Source organism: Chlorocebus sabaeus, chromosome 13, assembly GCF_047675955.1.
Source record: "Chlorocebus sabaeus isolate Y175 chromosome 13, mChlSab1.0.hap1, whole genome shotgun sequence".
NCBI lineage: Eukaryota > Metazoa > Chordata > Mammalia > Primates > Cercopithecidae > Chlorocebus > Chlorocebus sabaeus.
The window spans coordinates 54196505-54212862 of NC_132916.1; the positions used below are offsets into that span (position 1 = coordinate 54196505).

General features: G+C 36.7%; 1 protein-coding gene across 3 annotated transcripts in view; it reads right to left on the reverse strand.

The window, feature by feature from the left end:
* Positions 1–2193: 2193 nt before the first annotated feature.
* TMEM244 (transmembrane protein 244) overlaps positions 2194–16358 on the reverse strand; it is a 37115-nt gene continuing 22950 nt past the window's right edge. For 2 of the 3 annotated variants that reach the window (XM_073022457.1, XM_073022458.1), the window contains 3 exons: positions 11429–11554; positions 9285–9329; positions 2194–3788 (listed from right to left, as the gene is read on the reverse strand). In XM_073022457.1, the coding sequence (XP_072878558.1) occupies positions 3694–3788; positions 9285–9329; positions 11429–11554 (266 nt within the window). In that variant the 3' untranslated portion in view covers positions 2194–3693. Of the gene's footprint in view, positions 3789–8682; positions 9330–11428; positions 11555–16358 lie in introns of those variants that run through there. The other variant, XM_008007087.3, reaches the window with a different exon arrangement.

The window sequence follows — 16358 nt, forward strand, 5'->3', positions numbered from 1 at the left end:
TGTATTTTTTTTAAACAATAAAGAACACAATACTGTGGTAATCTCTAAGAGTGTTAATGTACAAGAAATACACAGGCATAATAAAGAAATACAAACTCAGTTTTAGATAAAGAAATGTTATATCAACTTTTAAAATACTGGTTAGATTAACAGTTTGATATTTTAAAAAGGTGTCATTTAAAATGCTTAGTTGAAATAATATTTTTGGTTTGTTTAAATTATTGGGTATGTGGGAATGGTGGTGGTGAATATTTTCACTAAGAAGAAAGTCAAGTGGTAATTAACTGTTTTTTAGGATGTATTTGAGCCTTATGTTACTGAACCACCAAAAACATTTGTAGAATAAAACAAAAAATGTGAAAGAAACAGCTAAGTACGAAATAATAAATGGAAAAATTGTAACTTTATTGTCCCCTATTAAAAATGTGAAATATTCCCACATTTTTTCATATTTTTTGAGAACTGTTTATACAGTTGAAATTTTCTGTAGAAGAATTACATTATCTTCATATGAACCATATTGTATTTTCTTCCTTTTTTGACAATTTTTACCAAAGCTATATCTATGGATGCTTTGTTATGCATTTACTTACCTAGCAATTCATGTTTCTAAAGTGCATAAAGCAACAACATTAGGAGTGCTTTTGTTCTTCTGTTAGATATTTGTCATAAACAAACTTCTCTATCTCATAATATACATGTTTGCAATTTTATAGGATAATCTCTACAACTTTAGTGATACTAAACAGCTTTAGAATTTATCAGTTCAGCTATTAAGGTAAATTGGTTGAACAAAACCCATAAAATTTTAGATAGGAATCTGATCTTTATACTGCAGATGTGAAAATAGTTCTCATATACATTTGGGATTATTATCAGCAAAAGAAAATATACTGTTCATTCATTTGGGACATAATTTTTTTAAGTAAAACATTATTAAAGGAGTATGTAAATGGATTTAAATATAAAATAACACAATGGTATAACTTTAAAGCATGTTTGTGAAGAAGTTATGCATAACATACAAGTATTATCCTTCTTGAAAATATGAAAATATTAATCCTAAAACTATGCATCAAAATACCGGGTAGGATTCTACCAACTTTTGCTTTTATATGGGACACTGGAAAAGTTAGTTAAATAAACATAACTCTTGGCCTTTGAAAAGGTTTTATTTATCATTTAGGGCAATAAAAACTAAAGTGGATATTTAGTTGATATGTTTGATATATAATATTTTTGTGCTAAAATATGCATTCTAATTGAATTTTTAATTTTTTTGTGTCAGGAGATATCATCAAATAGACAATGGTAATCATTTTAATGAGTAAAAGAGGAAAACCACAGATTATTCCTACAATCAGAAGAAATAAAATGAAGGAGTAACACAATAGTAATTACCTGAGCAGATGGATTTCTAATCCTAGAAATAAACATGCTAATTAAGCTACACTACAGAATGACAAGATATTAAGGTCTTCTGAGTCTGGAGAGATTGTTATTCTAATTTACCAGTAGAACTTAATTTTCATTATATTAAAAAGTACTTAATCAACCAAATCTTTTTTTATTAACCAATGTATTTAGGCAGTTTTAGTGTTTCTGTAAATTTCTTCCAAGGGTGTTAGTTTTACAGGGGCACACTTCCTCATCAGTGTATTCATAGTTTGTTTACTGTCTGTAGTTTGCACAGAGCAGAAATGAGTTTTGCTGTCTCTCTAACAAGGCACTTTTTCCTGTGTGCTGTCAATGGGGGGTTTTAATTGCAGAATCAAAGCTCCTATTGCTGGCACTTTCATAACCACCCTATGCTGCCTTCCTTAAAAGATAAAAAATCTGCCAGGCGCGGTGGCTTACGCCTGTAATCCCAACACTTTCGGAGCCCGACGCAGGTGGATCACGAGGTCAGGAGATCGAGCGCATCCTGGCTAACACGGTGAAACCCCGTCTGTACTTAAAAAAAAAAAAAAAAAAAAAAGGTTAGCCAGGCGTGGTGGCGGGTGCCTGTAGTCCCAGCTACTCAGGAGGCTGAGGCAGGAGAATGGCGTGAACCCGGGAGGCGGAGCTTGCAGTGAGCCGAGATCGCGCCACTGCACTCCGGCCTGGGCGACAGAGGGAGACTCTGTCTCAAAAAAAAAAAAAAAAAAAAAAAAAAAGATATAAAATCTTCGTTAGTAATTGGAATTCCTAGTACCTTGACTGATTAGGTGAGCTCCAGGTTTTGTCACTTCCACGGCCAATCATTTTGGAAGAAATTAACTGGAAGAATGGGAAAAATGGATGGGATACAAAAGTTCGTGTGATAAGTAATGTGAGAAAGAAGCAAAGGAGCCAGTGCCATATTTTCATGCTTACCTGTACATGGTAAGTTTACATTTTCTAAAGCAGTAACTGATCAATACATCACAGTTTTTGGATGGACACATAAAATACATAAAATCAGCATGACATTTCTTATTGGGAGAATGGAAAGCCTTTGTGGAAGAAATGCATTTTTAGGGCAAAAAGACTCAGGACAAAAATCTAGGCAATGACTTAGTTTAGTTTCTCATTTGTGTGGATGTGTGTTTGAGGGAGTGTTACTTTCCTGTCCCTTTTCTTATGCTTATATTTTAGTTGTAACCATAGTAGGCACTTATTTTATATCAGGAGATACTTTAACTATATTAAAATGTGGTAAATATTTAATACAGTTATAAAAACTTAACTCATCTCAGTTTACATCCAATTCAACAAACCTTTATTGAATAATCAGGATATTTTTAAAAACATAGGACTGGTTATACAGAGCTATACCAACTTACCAAAATATGATCCCAATCACTTGGACCCTTGCTACTCAAAGTATGGTACAAGCACTGGCATTTCTTGGGAATTGTTAGAAATATGGAATCTTAGGCCCCAATTCCTGCCCTCTGAACCAAAATCTGCATTGTAACAAGATCCTCACATAAATCAAATCCACATTAAATTTTGAAAAGCACTGTGTTAGAAGACCACAGTCTAAAAACGGGAAGTAATTTCATAAGAAATGCTCTAACAGAGAACAAATACCAGAGGCCAATCAAAGAATGCAATTCTGGTTGCAGGGATTCACAGTAGTTTTAAATCTGCCCCTTACTACATTACACTTTCCACAAGATACATCAGCAGCTTCTAAAGCGTGCCCCTGGTCAAATACATTCGAGAAACAGTGCATAATGTATACCATAGTTTACAGATGGCTTGTTTTGTTAAAGATTTTAGCCAGGCATCGTGGCAGGTGCCTGTTGTCCCAGTTACTCAAGAGGCTGAGGCAGGAAGATTGCATGAGCCCAGGAGTTGAAGGCTGCAGTGAGCTTTGATTATACTACTGCACTCCAATCTGGGTGAATAAGTGAGATCCTGTTTCAGAATAAATAAGTAAACATTTGGAGAAATCCTGAAATAAATAAATCTGTTTTACTTAAACCCAGGATTCCACAAATAGACAGGGAACACACTTTGAGAAACACTGCATGTTATGAGTTTGCAACGTTTTGTTTATGAAGTATTTTACTAGAGTTGTTCTGTACTCCATTAGCTTCTTTTTCTTCTTTTTATACTGAATATATTTAACCTTGAATATAAGTTTGAACAAAAAATAAAATTTAGCTCTGACACAATATATGTAATATTATAGAAATTCTGAGGCAAATTAATTCAACTGTTCTGTTAAAAATTATCCAGATCTGGATAGATAAAGTTGTCTTTGAACAAATAGTATGCTAAAGTCTGGCCTCCACATATCATTGAAATTAAGCCGGATCCTGCAAGTAAATGAAAGGGAAGTTTTGGTTAACTATCAATAATGAATAATTCATTAGTGACATTATGAATAAGAACAATTGTCATGACTAAAATAATGTTTCTGAAACTGACATAGCATTTGAAACAGAATAGTTTATAGATTCAGCTAAAAGAGGTAGGTATGTAGTCTGAGGATGGTAAATTGTTGCAATTTAAAACTTCCTTCAGGGAATAGGTGCATGGTTCTGTCAAATGATATTAAGGAGTTCTTAAAACCCAGAAATCAAAGGCAATGGAGTCAAAGCACATGCCAAAGAATTCACAATTCTCAATTCTTTTAACTCTTCAATCTGTCTTTTGTTTGTGTTGTGGTTGTTTAGAATATATTTTTTTTCTAAAGTGCTTTCCCTCTAATTATAAAAAGAAAGCATGTCCACTAACTTGGGAAATATTTCAAGTATAGAAAGTAAATTTTAAAAAGCAGAATCTCACCTCCCTGAGATTCTCAACTGTTTGGTTTTATGAAAATGTCTTTAGTTCTGATTTCATTGGCCCAGTGATTCTTGTTTGTTTTAAAATATTGATCTGGCCTTACACAATTTTCACAAATCTGCTGTTCTCTGTGTGGCAGTAATAGTATAACTCCCATAAAAGGTAAAGTTTCCTGAGTTAAGAACTCTGACAGGACTGCACGACTTCCTTGCACAAAGACACATGTCCAGAGTGAGACCATGAGATAGAATTTCCCAAATGTGTAGCCACTGTTCTCTTACATTTAAATTTTTCACTCAAAGAGAAAAAAAAAGGCTAACTCAAATGTTACACTGCAACTTTTTTTTTTTTTTTTTTTTTTTTTTTTAGATGGAGTCTTGCTCTGTTGCCCAGGCTGGAGTGCAGTGACATGATCTTGGCTCACTGCAACCTCCGCCTCCTGGGTTCAAGTGATTCTCCTGCCTCAGCCCCCTGAGTAGCTAGGATTACAGGTGTGTGCCACCATGCCTGACTAATTTTTATATTTTTAGTAGAGATAGATTTCTCCATGTTGCCCAGGCAGTTCTTGAACTCCTGACCTCAAGTGATCCACCTGCCTAGGCCTCCTAAAGTGCTGGGATTACAGGCGAGAGCCACAATGCCCGGCTGCAGCAACTGTTTTCTGAGTAATCCAACCATGATTATTGAAGAAAAATAGTCATCCAACTCTTATAGCAAATTGAATTGACCATTCCATTACACCTAACTTGACTCTTCTTGGCATCAAGGTGGCATATACCATGTAACTGAGCTGGCTAAAGCACAGTAAATTCTGTGGTATTAAAAATAAAACCCAAAAGTTATAAGTTCTTGTTTTGGGAGAGAAAAAGTCATTTCACTTATGCTTATAGAATTTCTTACAAAACCTTTTCTGATTTATTAAAAATTTACATCTTTGAAAGACATACAAAATAAAACCTCAGTACTTTCTACATGTGTTTTCTGTACATACTAAACAATACTGGAGGAAATTACACATCTAAGACTTAACAGACATGCAAGGTAAGTGGAGAATAAACTCTAGTGAAGGAGCCAGTAGATGACATAAATAATACTAGTACTCTAAACAGATAATGTGACTAGATGTTGTGATCATTGCGGTCAATACCTGGCGTAAGCGAAACAAAAAGCTTTAGGAAAGTTCATTTTCACTTGGTTAATTTCCTTACTAGGTATGTGGTTGATGAATTCAGTTCAATTTGTGAGAAAAAAAATGTAATTTCTTCTTGTACTACTACCATAAAGACAGTGATGTCATACATGAAGAAAAGTGAAGGTGTCACAAATATATCCAGTGTGTTATTCTCTGTAATTTTTGAATGATAATGTTTTTGAAGTTTTTTGGTTTAATTACATGACCCACATAAAAATATTTCCCCCATCTTTATATATTTATATTATATAACTATTATGTAATATGCATATATTTATAATGCTAAATATAATTATATAACACACACACACACATATATATACATATTGCTTACAAAAGGCAATTGTCTATATTCTTTTGGGACCCTCCCATGGTGAAGATTGAACAGCTTTCCTTGATAGTCTACTGGAGTGTGTTCTTTGTCAGGACCCCAAATATACATTACAGATTTGTATAAGATACAACTATATAATATATAATATATATAATATATAATATACAAATTATATCATTACATGCCAGGAAAATCTCTGCTCCTTAATTTTATCTCATTTAATTCTCTCCATACTTACACAGCAAATATTTATTAATGCTCTACTATACGCCAGGCACGGCCCTGAGGACTGAATATTTTATTATGGACATTTTAGCTCTTAAAAGATTTTTTTAACACTTAAAAATGAAAATTAAGCCATTCCATAATTTTCCTTTCAAAGGTTAAGCAGCATTTGCTATTTTCCAGTTGAGTATAGAAACAACTCCTTTGACCATTTGTATGTTCTTTCCCAAGGCATATCTTGTATGCTTGCCTCTGTGTGCTTTGAAAGCAATAGTCACAGCACTAGAAAGCAACAGGGAAGTCCTACTATGGCTTGTGATACTAACTGATCAATCCATCTTCTTTTCAGTTTCTTTTGACTCTTCACATTGTCTAAATGGTGTTCTCAATTTCTGTAAGCTCTGCTCTTAACCCTGTGTATTCTTTATCTTAGAGTGTGTACCCACTACAGAGGCAGCAACCATCACATCTGTGCGGTAGTAGCTTCAGGATTCTATGTAGAAGTGTCTCTGGGTGGCCATCTATGTTGAGGGAAAGGCTAGTTAGAGGACACACCTTAGTGACTCTGAAAATGCTCCTAAATTATCCAATTCTATAAGCTTCAGTTTTTACATTTGCTAAATTGGCATATAATACTTATCTCACAGGACTGTAATAAAGGTTAATGAGATAAATGCAATGTCCCTGGCTTATATTATGCATATCAATGAATGGTAAGTACTATTAATACTGTGTAGGCCATTAAAATTGAGTAGCAATTCCAGAGCATGTTTGAGTATGCATGCTGTTGTCAGAACAGATTGAAGATATTATACAAGATTATTGCCAAATCAATAAGAGTGATTAAAAAAGATTTTATGACCTTTATGTTTGAAAGCCAGATGCAACAGATTTAGAACTAAATGATTTTCATATTTGACAAATATTGAAATCTGTTTAGAAGCATAGAAGCATCCAACTTTGCTTTACATTTACTTTTATTTACTTTTTTATTTTTTAGAGATGGGGTCTCACTCTGTTGCCCAGGCTGGGGTAGAGTGGTGTCATCATAGCTCACTGTAGCCTCAAACTCCTGGGCTCAAGAGATCCTCCCACCTCAGCCTCCCAGGTAGCTCGGATTACTGGCATGAGCCACCATGCCAGGACTGTGTAGCAGTTTATTAACACAAGTAACTGTTAATATTGTAATGTTCTGTTTCTCTCCTAAATTTCTAATTACTGTTACATACTATGATTAAGGAAGAAAATAAGTAAAAGCGTGTGTAATCTCGTCTCCTGTATGTTCACTGTTTTGTATCTTGATTTTCCTGTTTCATAAAATAGAATTCTATGGAAAACATAATCCAATATAGATTGGATTTCTTAAAAGTAAGACTGAGCTAAATGTGGTTGGCTACTTCAATTCTAGAAAATGATTTTAAAAAACAACAGGGGAGATTAAAGTTAAACACCTTGAAGAACTTCTCAATTGTTAAGAACTTGAAAATACTATGAAGACATAAAATTTATTGACTTTGTTTCAACTTATGCATTGCATAAGGGAATAAAAAGACTCAGAACAATGTCTGTGCTATTGCTGCTCCAACTATGGTCTCTGGACTAGCAGTGCCAGCATAACCTGGGCCCTACCCAGACTCACTACCTTTTTGCAAGATCTTTAGGTGATTTGCATGCATTATGTACATTACAAATTGAGAACTTCTGCTCTGAGATATACTTCTAGGTTCTTTGTATTTGTATTAATATGGGAAAAAAAGAGTGGAGGCTAATTTATCTTTGTATATTCTTATGTTCCTAGTTGTTTACCTGGAAGCTCTTTTCATACTTTGCTAGTTTCAATACACACTCATTTTTGTTGTGGTTTCCACTTCCTTCATCATAATTTTGTCTTCACCGAAGTATAGCTTGAGTCTTGACTATTTCACTTGAATTCTTCTACAGAGGGCAGTTCCCTCTAGCGATCTATAAATCAGGTTTCAACCTCTTTGTCCTACTAAAAATTCAACCTTTTGAGTGTCCATAAATGTTATGAGAGGGCTTATTTAGATAAGTTGTGTACAATAAGAAGTTAGAGAAAACTGTGTCTTGGAACATAGGAATAAATAAAATATAGTCCCATAATAAGATGTGAGAGCATGAAGCTTTGTGAATAGATGAGGAAATGTCAGAGAAGGAAAGAAGAGGAACTGTATTGTTTGGCATCCGTTCTTTCGTGTACCTGTAACTCATACTGTTTCTTAGTCTACCCAGTCTGCCTGTTCTTACAGTAGAATGTTTGATGCACCCATGAGCATATAATCAAGTGTGTATGCAGATTCCATTAAAAGTGCAAAAATGGTCCCTAAAACACTTTTTAAAGAAAGTTATATCTATCTGCTCAAGTTTTGCTCCTCGTGGAAACTCAGTCCCTATTTCCTACTATAGAGGAAAAATGAGAGAAGAAAGGGAGAAAAAACTGGTGCAGATCAGTCTTGGAGGCAAGCTAAGAAAATCCATGGCTTATTGAAGACTGTGCCAGAATATAGTCTTTACTGACTTTCACTCCAGCTCCTTCATTATTGACATCAACATCTGTCATTCCTCTGTAAATTCAAATTGTACCAGAAGCAGAAGTAGAGTATGCTATACTTTTTTTCCTTTTTCTTTTCTTTTCTTTTCTTTTTCTTTTTTTTTTTTTTTTTTTTTTTGAGACATAGTCTGCTCTGTCTCTCCTAGGCTGAAGTGCAGGGGTGCAATCTCGACTCAGTGCAACTTCTACCTCCCAGGTTCAAGCGATTCTCCTGCCTCAGCCTCCTGAGGAGCTGGGATTACAGGTGCCCACCACCACGTCATGGCTAATTTTTGTATTTTTAGTAGAATAGAGTTTCACCATGTTGACCAGGCTTGTCTCAAACTCCTGACCTCAAGTGATCTGCCTGCCTTGGCTTCCCAAAGTGCTGGGATTACAGGCATGAGCCACCACATCGGCCACTATGCTTCTTATATGTCTATTTACTGGATGTATTTTTGTTTCTAAATACATGTTAAGATTGCACCTTCTCTCCCGTGGATGGTATCTGGGTTGGCCTGAGAGTATATTTGGGCCAAAAGAGACAATCAGTGGAGTCCATCTTCAGTAAAACTGTGTTTTTTTTTTAAATTATCTTAGATACTATTATTCTTAGAAAGGTAATGATTATAAAATCTATGAGAAAATAAAATATATTTCCACAGTTGTTCTATTTAACGTTGTTTCTGTGCATTAAAGAATCTAAACAAACAATTTCATTATACCTAAAGCAGCCCACCAATGTGATGTCAAGGGGAATTCCAACATAACTGCAATAGAAAAAAAATGTTTAATTTCAAAACATGCATTTTTATCTTTTACTCAAGAAGAAATAATCCTGTTTGGTCAAAATATATCCACCCAACAAGAAAAAGTTTATCCACGTTCACGAAATCAGGTAGCCCCCAGTTGTACTTCAGTCCTGGTCTAAAAGGTCACTTGTTAAGTCAAACCTTTACAACTCTTCTCCTAGAAATAATACTATGAATTGTGAGGTTCTCAGGTTAGCTCCCAAAGTTGATTTTAAGTGATCATCCTAAGGCCATCCTGAATCCTCAATGCCTAGTTCCCTCAGGAATTCCAAACCACTTCATGCTGAAGTAAGTCACTTCTGTCCAGTAGTCGTTTGTTAACATTTTCTAAGTGCCACGTGTTAGATCATTAACTCATAACTTTTCTAGGTCCAGAACCTATAGCTCATCTCAACCCTGAGGATTGAACCACCTATACTCCAAGTCCTTTTTACAAATATTGGTGGTTGTCTTGCAGAAAAAATTAAGCCCCAAAGTAAAGTAGAGCACTTCAGAAGCAGAGTGAGGGGGGAAGGGCCTTCAGTGATTCTTTGAGTTACTGAGGGAGGGCTTGTGTCTGTGGAAACTGATACTAGGCCATGAATATACTGGCATTCTCTAATAGCAGTGAAGCTGGGAAGTTGTAATTCATTTGGAAATTGTGTGTCCTTCAGTTGGAGACAGATTGTACTGTTTTTTGTTGTTGTTGTTTGTTTGTTTTTTATTTTTTGAGACAGAGTCTCACTCTGTCACCCAGGCTGGAGTGCAATGGTGCAGTCTCAGCTCACTGCAACCTCTGCCTCCTGGGTTCAAGGGATTCTCCCTGCCTCAGCCTCCCAAGTAGCTGGGATTACAGGTGACCGCCACCACGCCTGGCTAATTTTTGTATTTTTAGTAGAGATGGGGTTTCACCATGTTGATCAGGCTGGTCTTGAACTCCTGACCTCAGGTGATCTGTCCACCTCAGCCTCCCAAAGTGCTGGGATTACCGGCGTGAGCCACTGCACCTGGCAGAGACAGATTATACTATCAACAGATCAGGGCACTGAAAATATGACAGTGATTTAAGTTGGTCATAAGTAAGAATAAACTTTGAATTATAACCTGTGGTTGGTTATCACTCATATTTTGACTGATATGCTTTAAAAAATAAGGCAGTATAGTAAGGGAGAAAAAATACAGTGGATGAGTACATTTTGAATGGATAGGCAAACAAATGGATGAAATAGTCATTTACTGAGTAATTATTATATACTAGACACATGTCAGACAATTTCTTATTATCTAATTGAAACCTCATCAGGTTTCCCCCATTTTGTAGAGAAGGAAACTGATGTGAGAGATGTGACTTGGCCACAACTACCCACCTAGTAAAATGTAGGACTGGAATTTGTATCTATTTTCTTCTGACTCCAAAAATCATAGGTAGAAATAAAAACCATTTAATCTAAGAACTGGTATTTGTTTTAAAATAACTGTTGCTGGACAGGTGTCCATGAATCCCAGTTCCCAGTCTTTGATCAGTTTCTGCCCTCATGGAAGGGTTTTGGAGGAAAAATATGTCTTACAGGGCAAACCTTGCCAAGTTGGTGATAAGTTGAATGTGAAAGGGAAAGATCTCTATTTCAGTTTAGTTCTGAATCAGGTTGGATCTTGAAACAGAAAAATGATGCAGGGAAAACCAGGGTAATACAAATAAAGTTTAGCTAATAATAGTATTATACCAATGTTAATTTATTAGTTTTGACAATTGTACTATGGTTATATGAAATGCTAACATTAGGGGAAGCTGGGTGAAGGGTACATGGGAACTCTCAGTTATATTTTTGTAACTTTTCTGTAACTCTAAAATTATTTCAAAATAAAACATTTTTTAAAAAGTTTTAAAAAACCTCCCTGAGAAGAGCAGTAGAAAAAAATGTGGCTGGAAAGAGGGAGGAAGACCTTTCATCTTCAGTTTTTATCATTTAGCTATCATACAAGAATATGCAGACAACAAAGTTCTACTCAGGAAGTGGTTTACGTCCAACATCTGTTTTAATACATTTTCCTTGTTTCTGTTATTTCATTTTGCTTACCAGTTGAAGTGATGACAACATGAAGAATAGTTACTGAAATAGCATAATCCCAAACCCATTCTTCCACAACCAGAACAAAAAGCAATCCACAAACAAAGTAGGTGACCTCTGTTGAAACTAAAAGAACTGCAAATACAAGAAAGAATATAATTATTGGGGACTAGAGCAACTAACATTCTGATATACAACTAGTAACAAGACCAGGAAAGCTTACTCTGAGAAGAAATTTTGGTAAGAATTTTTTAAATGTTCCATTTCCTAACAATCCTCAAATTTGGATAAAATGATTAACGCATTTTATCTTTTCACAATTTTTAGATTTGTAGAAAACCACAATATATCATTTCTGTTTCACATTCTTTGTATTTAACATTTTAGAAGGTGAAATACAATAAAGAAGTGTTACAGTGTAACCAATATGTGCAAATCTGTAATTGGATTGCAAATCTCATTTTAAGATATATTAAAAACTAATGAAAAAATCCAGTTCTGAGTTTTGAGAAATGAAAAAAAAAATTAAACCAAATGTAAGAGTTTATTGAACTACAACATTTGTTTGATACCAAGCACTGCTTAACTTGGAAATGAGTTCCTTTGTGTCTTTGTAATAAAATGGTTCGTTCAGATCGTCACTTGGGAAACATAACTGATAACCATGAATGAAAGAAAGTCTCATAGATGACAAGTATGGATGGAGACAGTCTCCTAAATCCACTAGTTGTGACAGAGTGGTTTACCTGAACACGTATGAAGAGCTAGATATTTACAGGTGAGAACCACAAAGCTCTAAGAGCCCTGAACACGTGATGGGTCAATCTTTTGCCTCTTGTCTTTGATATGGATCTTTAAGACTATCATGGTTTCAAAAGAGAAATCCATCAAACTTTAAAGTGACAAATATATGTGATACACCACCAAGGTCCCTTTGTACATGATACCACTTTCCATAAAAATTACCTTTCCTCTTAAAACACAGAAAATAAGTGATATGTTCATATAATTCAGGGATAAATAAATCTAGGCAAACTCTACTATTTTTCAAAGCAATAAATAAAATAATCACCTTATGTCCTACTGTGTAGAAGTAATTTATTATCCAGCAAGCCAGCAATTGCAGTCGGTAAGGGAGGTACCAAGGAAGCAAGCCCCAGGTGCAATCTTTTTAAAGGCCTCACACATATTCCTCTTCAATTCTATTTAATTTAACTTAACGGGTTTCAAAATTTAAATACAGAATTCATACTAACTTCTTTTCTATTGAACAGGAATTCCTTTGATCAGTGGAGATCAGTTCAGCATGTCCTGCCACCTAATATCCAGGAAAGAACTGTCCTGTTGTGTCATATTGACACCATCTCTTTCCATCACATTTCATTCCTCCCTCCCCCACTGGTTTACAGAATCACTACATTATTGTAGAGAAAGAGAGATGCCTCTTTTGTCAGCATTTAGAGATTTTATAGGTTAACTTGCAGCTGCTTGGAGATAGTGATTTTAGTCTTGCACAAGCTGTATTCATGTTTATTAATAGAGAATACTTATGCTTTGTTCATGATAGGAAAGAAAGCATGACTTAAGGAAAGTAATACAAAATTTGAAGTCAAGATAACAGCATTCTAGTCTCGCTTTTACAGCTTACGAGTCATAAGACCTTGTCTGGGCACGGTGGTTCACACCTGTAATTCCAGTACTTTGGGAGGCCGACGTGGGAGCATCACTTGAAGCTAGGAGTTCAAGGCCACCCTGGGAAACATAGCAAGACTCTGTCTCTAAAATAAATTGAAAAAAAACTTGGCCTGGCATAATAGTTTGCCCCATAGTCCTAGCTACTCAGGAGGCTGAGATGGGAGGATCTCTTGAGTGCAGGAGTTTGAGATTACAATAAGCTATGATCGTGCCACTGCACTGCACTCCAGACTGGGTGACAGAGTGAATCTCTGTCTCTTTAAAAAAAAAAAAAGAGTTATGGAGTCGGTTCCAAGATGGCCGAATAGGAACAGCTCTTGTCTGCAGCTCCCAGAGAGACTGACGCAGAAGACAGGTGATTTCTGCATTTCCAACTAAAGAACCTGGTTCATCTCACTGGGACTGGTTGGACAGTGGGTGCAGCCCACAGAGGGTGAGCAGGGCAGGGCATCGCCTCACCTGGGAAGTGCAAGGGGTTGGGGGATTTGCCTCTCCTAGCTAAGGGAAGCCATGACAGACTGTATCTGGAGAAACAGTACACTCTTGACAAAATACTGTGCTATTCCCACAGTCTTAGCAACCAGCAGACCAGGAGATACCCTCCCCTGACTGGCTTGGCAGATCCCACACCCACGGAGTCTTGCTCACTGCTAGTGCAGCAGTCTGAGATAGACCTGTGACACTGCATCTTGATGGAGGGACGGGTGTCTGCCATTGCTGAGGCTTGAGTAGCTCACAGTGTAAACAAAGAGGCCTGGAAGCATGAACTGGGTGGAGCCCACTGCAGCTCAGCAAGGCCTGCTGCCTCTATAGATTCCACCTCTGTGGACAGGGCATAGTAGAACAAAAGGCAGCAGTCAGATTCTGCAGACTTAAACGTCCCTGTCTGACAGTTCTGAAGAGAGCAGTGGTTCTCTCAGCATGGTGTTCAAGCTCCAAGAACAGACAGACTGCCTCCTCAAATGGGTCCCTGACTGCCATGTAGCCTGACTGGGAAACACCTCCCAGTAAGGGCTGACAGACACCTCAAACAGGCAGGTGCCCTCTGGGACAAAGCTTCCAGAGGAAGGATCAGGCAACAATATTTGTCATTCTACAGCCTCCACTGGTGATACCCAGGCAAACAGGGTCTGGAGTGGACCTCCAGCAAATTCCAACAGACCTACAGCTGAGGGGTCTGACTGTTAGAGGAAAACTAACAAAGTGAAAAAAATAGCATATATATCAACAAAAAGAACATCCACACCAAAACCCCATCTGTAGGTCACCTACATCAAAGACCAAAGGTAGATAAAACCACAAAGATGGGGAGAAACCAGAACAGAAAAGCTGAAAATTTTAAAAAACAGAGTGCCTCTTCTCCTCCAAAGGATCACAGCTTCTTGCCAGAGAGGGAACAAAACTGGATGGAGAATGAGTTTGACGAGTTGACAGAAGTAGGCTTCAGAAGACTGGCAATAACAAACTTCTCCGAGCTAAAGGAGCATGTTCTAACCCATCGCAATGAAGCTAAAAACCTTGAAAAAAGGTTAGATGAATGGCTAATCTAGAATAAACAGTATAGAGATGATGTTAAATGACCTGAAGGAGTTGAAAAACATGGAATGAGAACTTTGTGATGCATGCACCAGCTTCAATAGCCGATTTGATGAAGAGGAAGAGAGAATATCAGTGACTGAAGATCAATTAATGAAACAAAGCGAGAAGACAAGATTCAAGAAAAAAGACTGAAAAGAAATGAACAAAGCCTCCAAGAAATATGGGACTATGTGAAAAGACCAGATATATGTTTGAAGGGTGTACCTGAAAGTGACAAGAGAATGGAACCAAGTTAGAAACCACACTCTTCAGGATATCATTCAGGAGAACTTCCCTAACCTAGCAAGGCAGACAAACATTCAAATTCAGAATATACAGAGACACCACAAGATACTCCTCAAGAAGAGCAATTCCAAGACACATAATTGTCAGATTCACCAAGGTTGAAATGGGGGAAAAAATGTTAAGGGCAGCCAGAGAGAAAGGTCAGGTTACCCACAAAGGGAAGCCCATCAGACTAACAGCGGATCTCTTGGCAGAAACCCTACAAACCAGAAGAGAGTGGGGGCCACTATGTAACATTCTTAAAGAAAAGTGTTTTCAACCCAGAATTTCGTATCCAGCCAAACTAAGCTTCATAAGTTAAGGAGAAATAAAATCCTTTACAGACAAGCAAATGCTGAGAGATTTTGTCACCACCAGGCCTGCCTTACAAGAGCTCCTGAAGGAAGCACTAAACATGGAAAGGAATAACCGGTACCAGCCACTGCAAAAACATGCCAAATGGTAAAGACCATTGACGCTACAAAGAAACTGCATCAATTAATGGGCAAAATAACCAGCTAACATCATAATGACAGGATTAAATTCAAACATAACAATATTAACCTTAAATGTAAATGGGCTAAATGCCCCAATTAAAAGATACAGACTGGCAAATTGGATAAAGAGTCAAGACCCATTGGTGTGCTGTATTCAGGAGACCCATCTCACATGCAAAGACACACATAGGCTGAAAATAAAGGGATGGAAGAAGACCTACCAAGCAAATGGAAAGCAAAAAAGAGCAGGGGTTACAATCTTAGTCTCTGATAAAATAGACTTTAAACCAACAAAGATCAAAAGAGACAAAGAAGACCACAACATAATGCTAAAGGGATCAATTCAACAAGAAATGCTAACTATCCTAAATATATATGCACCCAATACAGATTCATAAAGCAACTCCTCAGAGACCTACAAAGAGACTTAGACTCCCACACAATAATATTGGGAGACTTTAACACCCCACTGTCAGTATTAGACAGGTCAACAAGACAGAAGGTTAACAAGGATACCCAGGACTTGAACTCAGCTCTGCACTAAGTGGACCTAATAGACATCTATAGAATTCTATACCCCAAATAAACAGAATATACATTCTTCTCAGCACCACATTGCAGTTATTCTAAAATTGACCACATAATTGGTAATAAAACACTCCTCAGCAAATGTAAAAGAACAGAAATCACAACAAACTGTCTCTCAGACCACAGTGCAATCAAATTGGAACTCAGGATTAAGAAACTCACTCAAAACTGCACCACTATGTGGAAACTGAACAACCTGCTCCTGAATGACTACTGGGTACATAACAAAATGAAGGCAGAAATAAAGATGTTCTTTGAAACCAATAAGAACAAAGACACAGTGTACCAGAATCTCT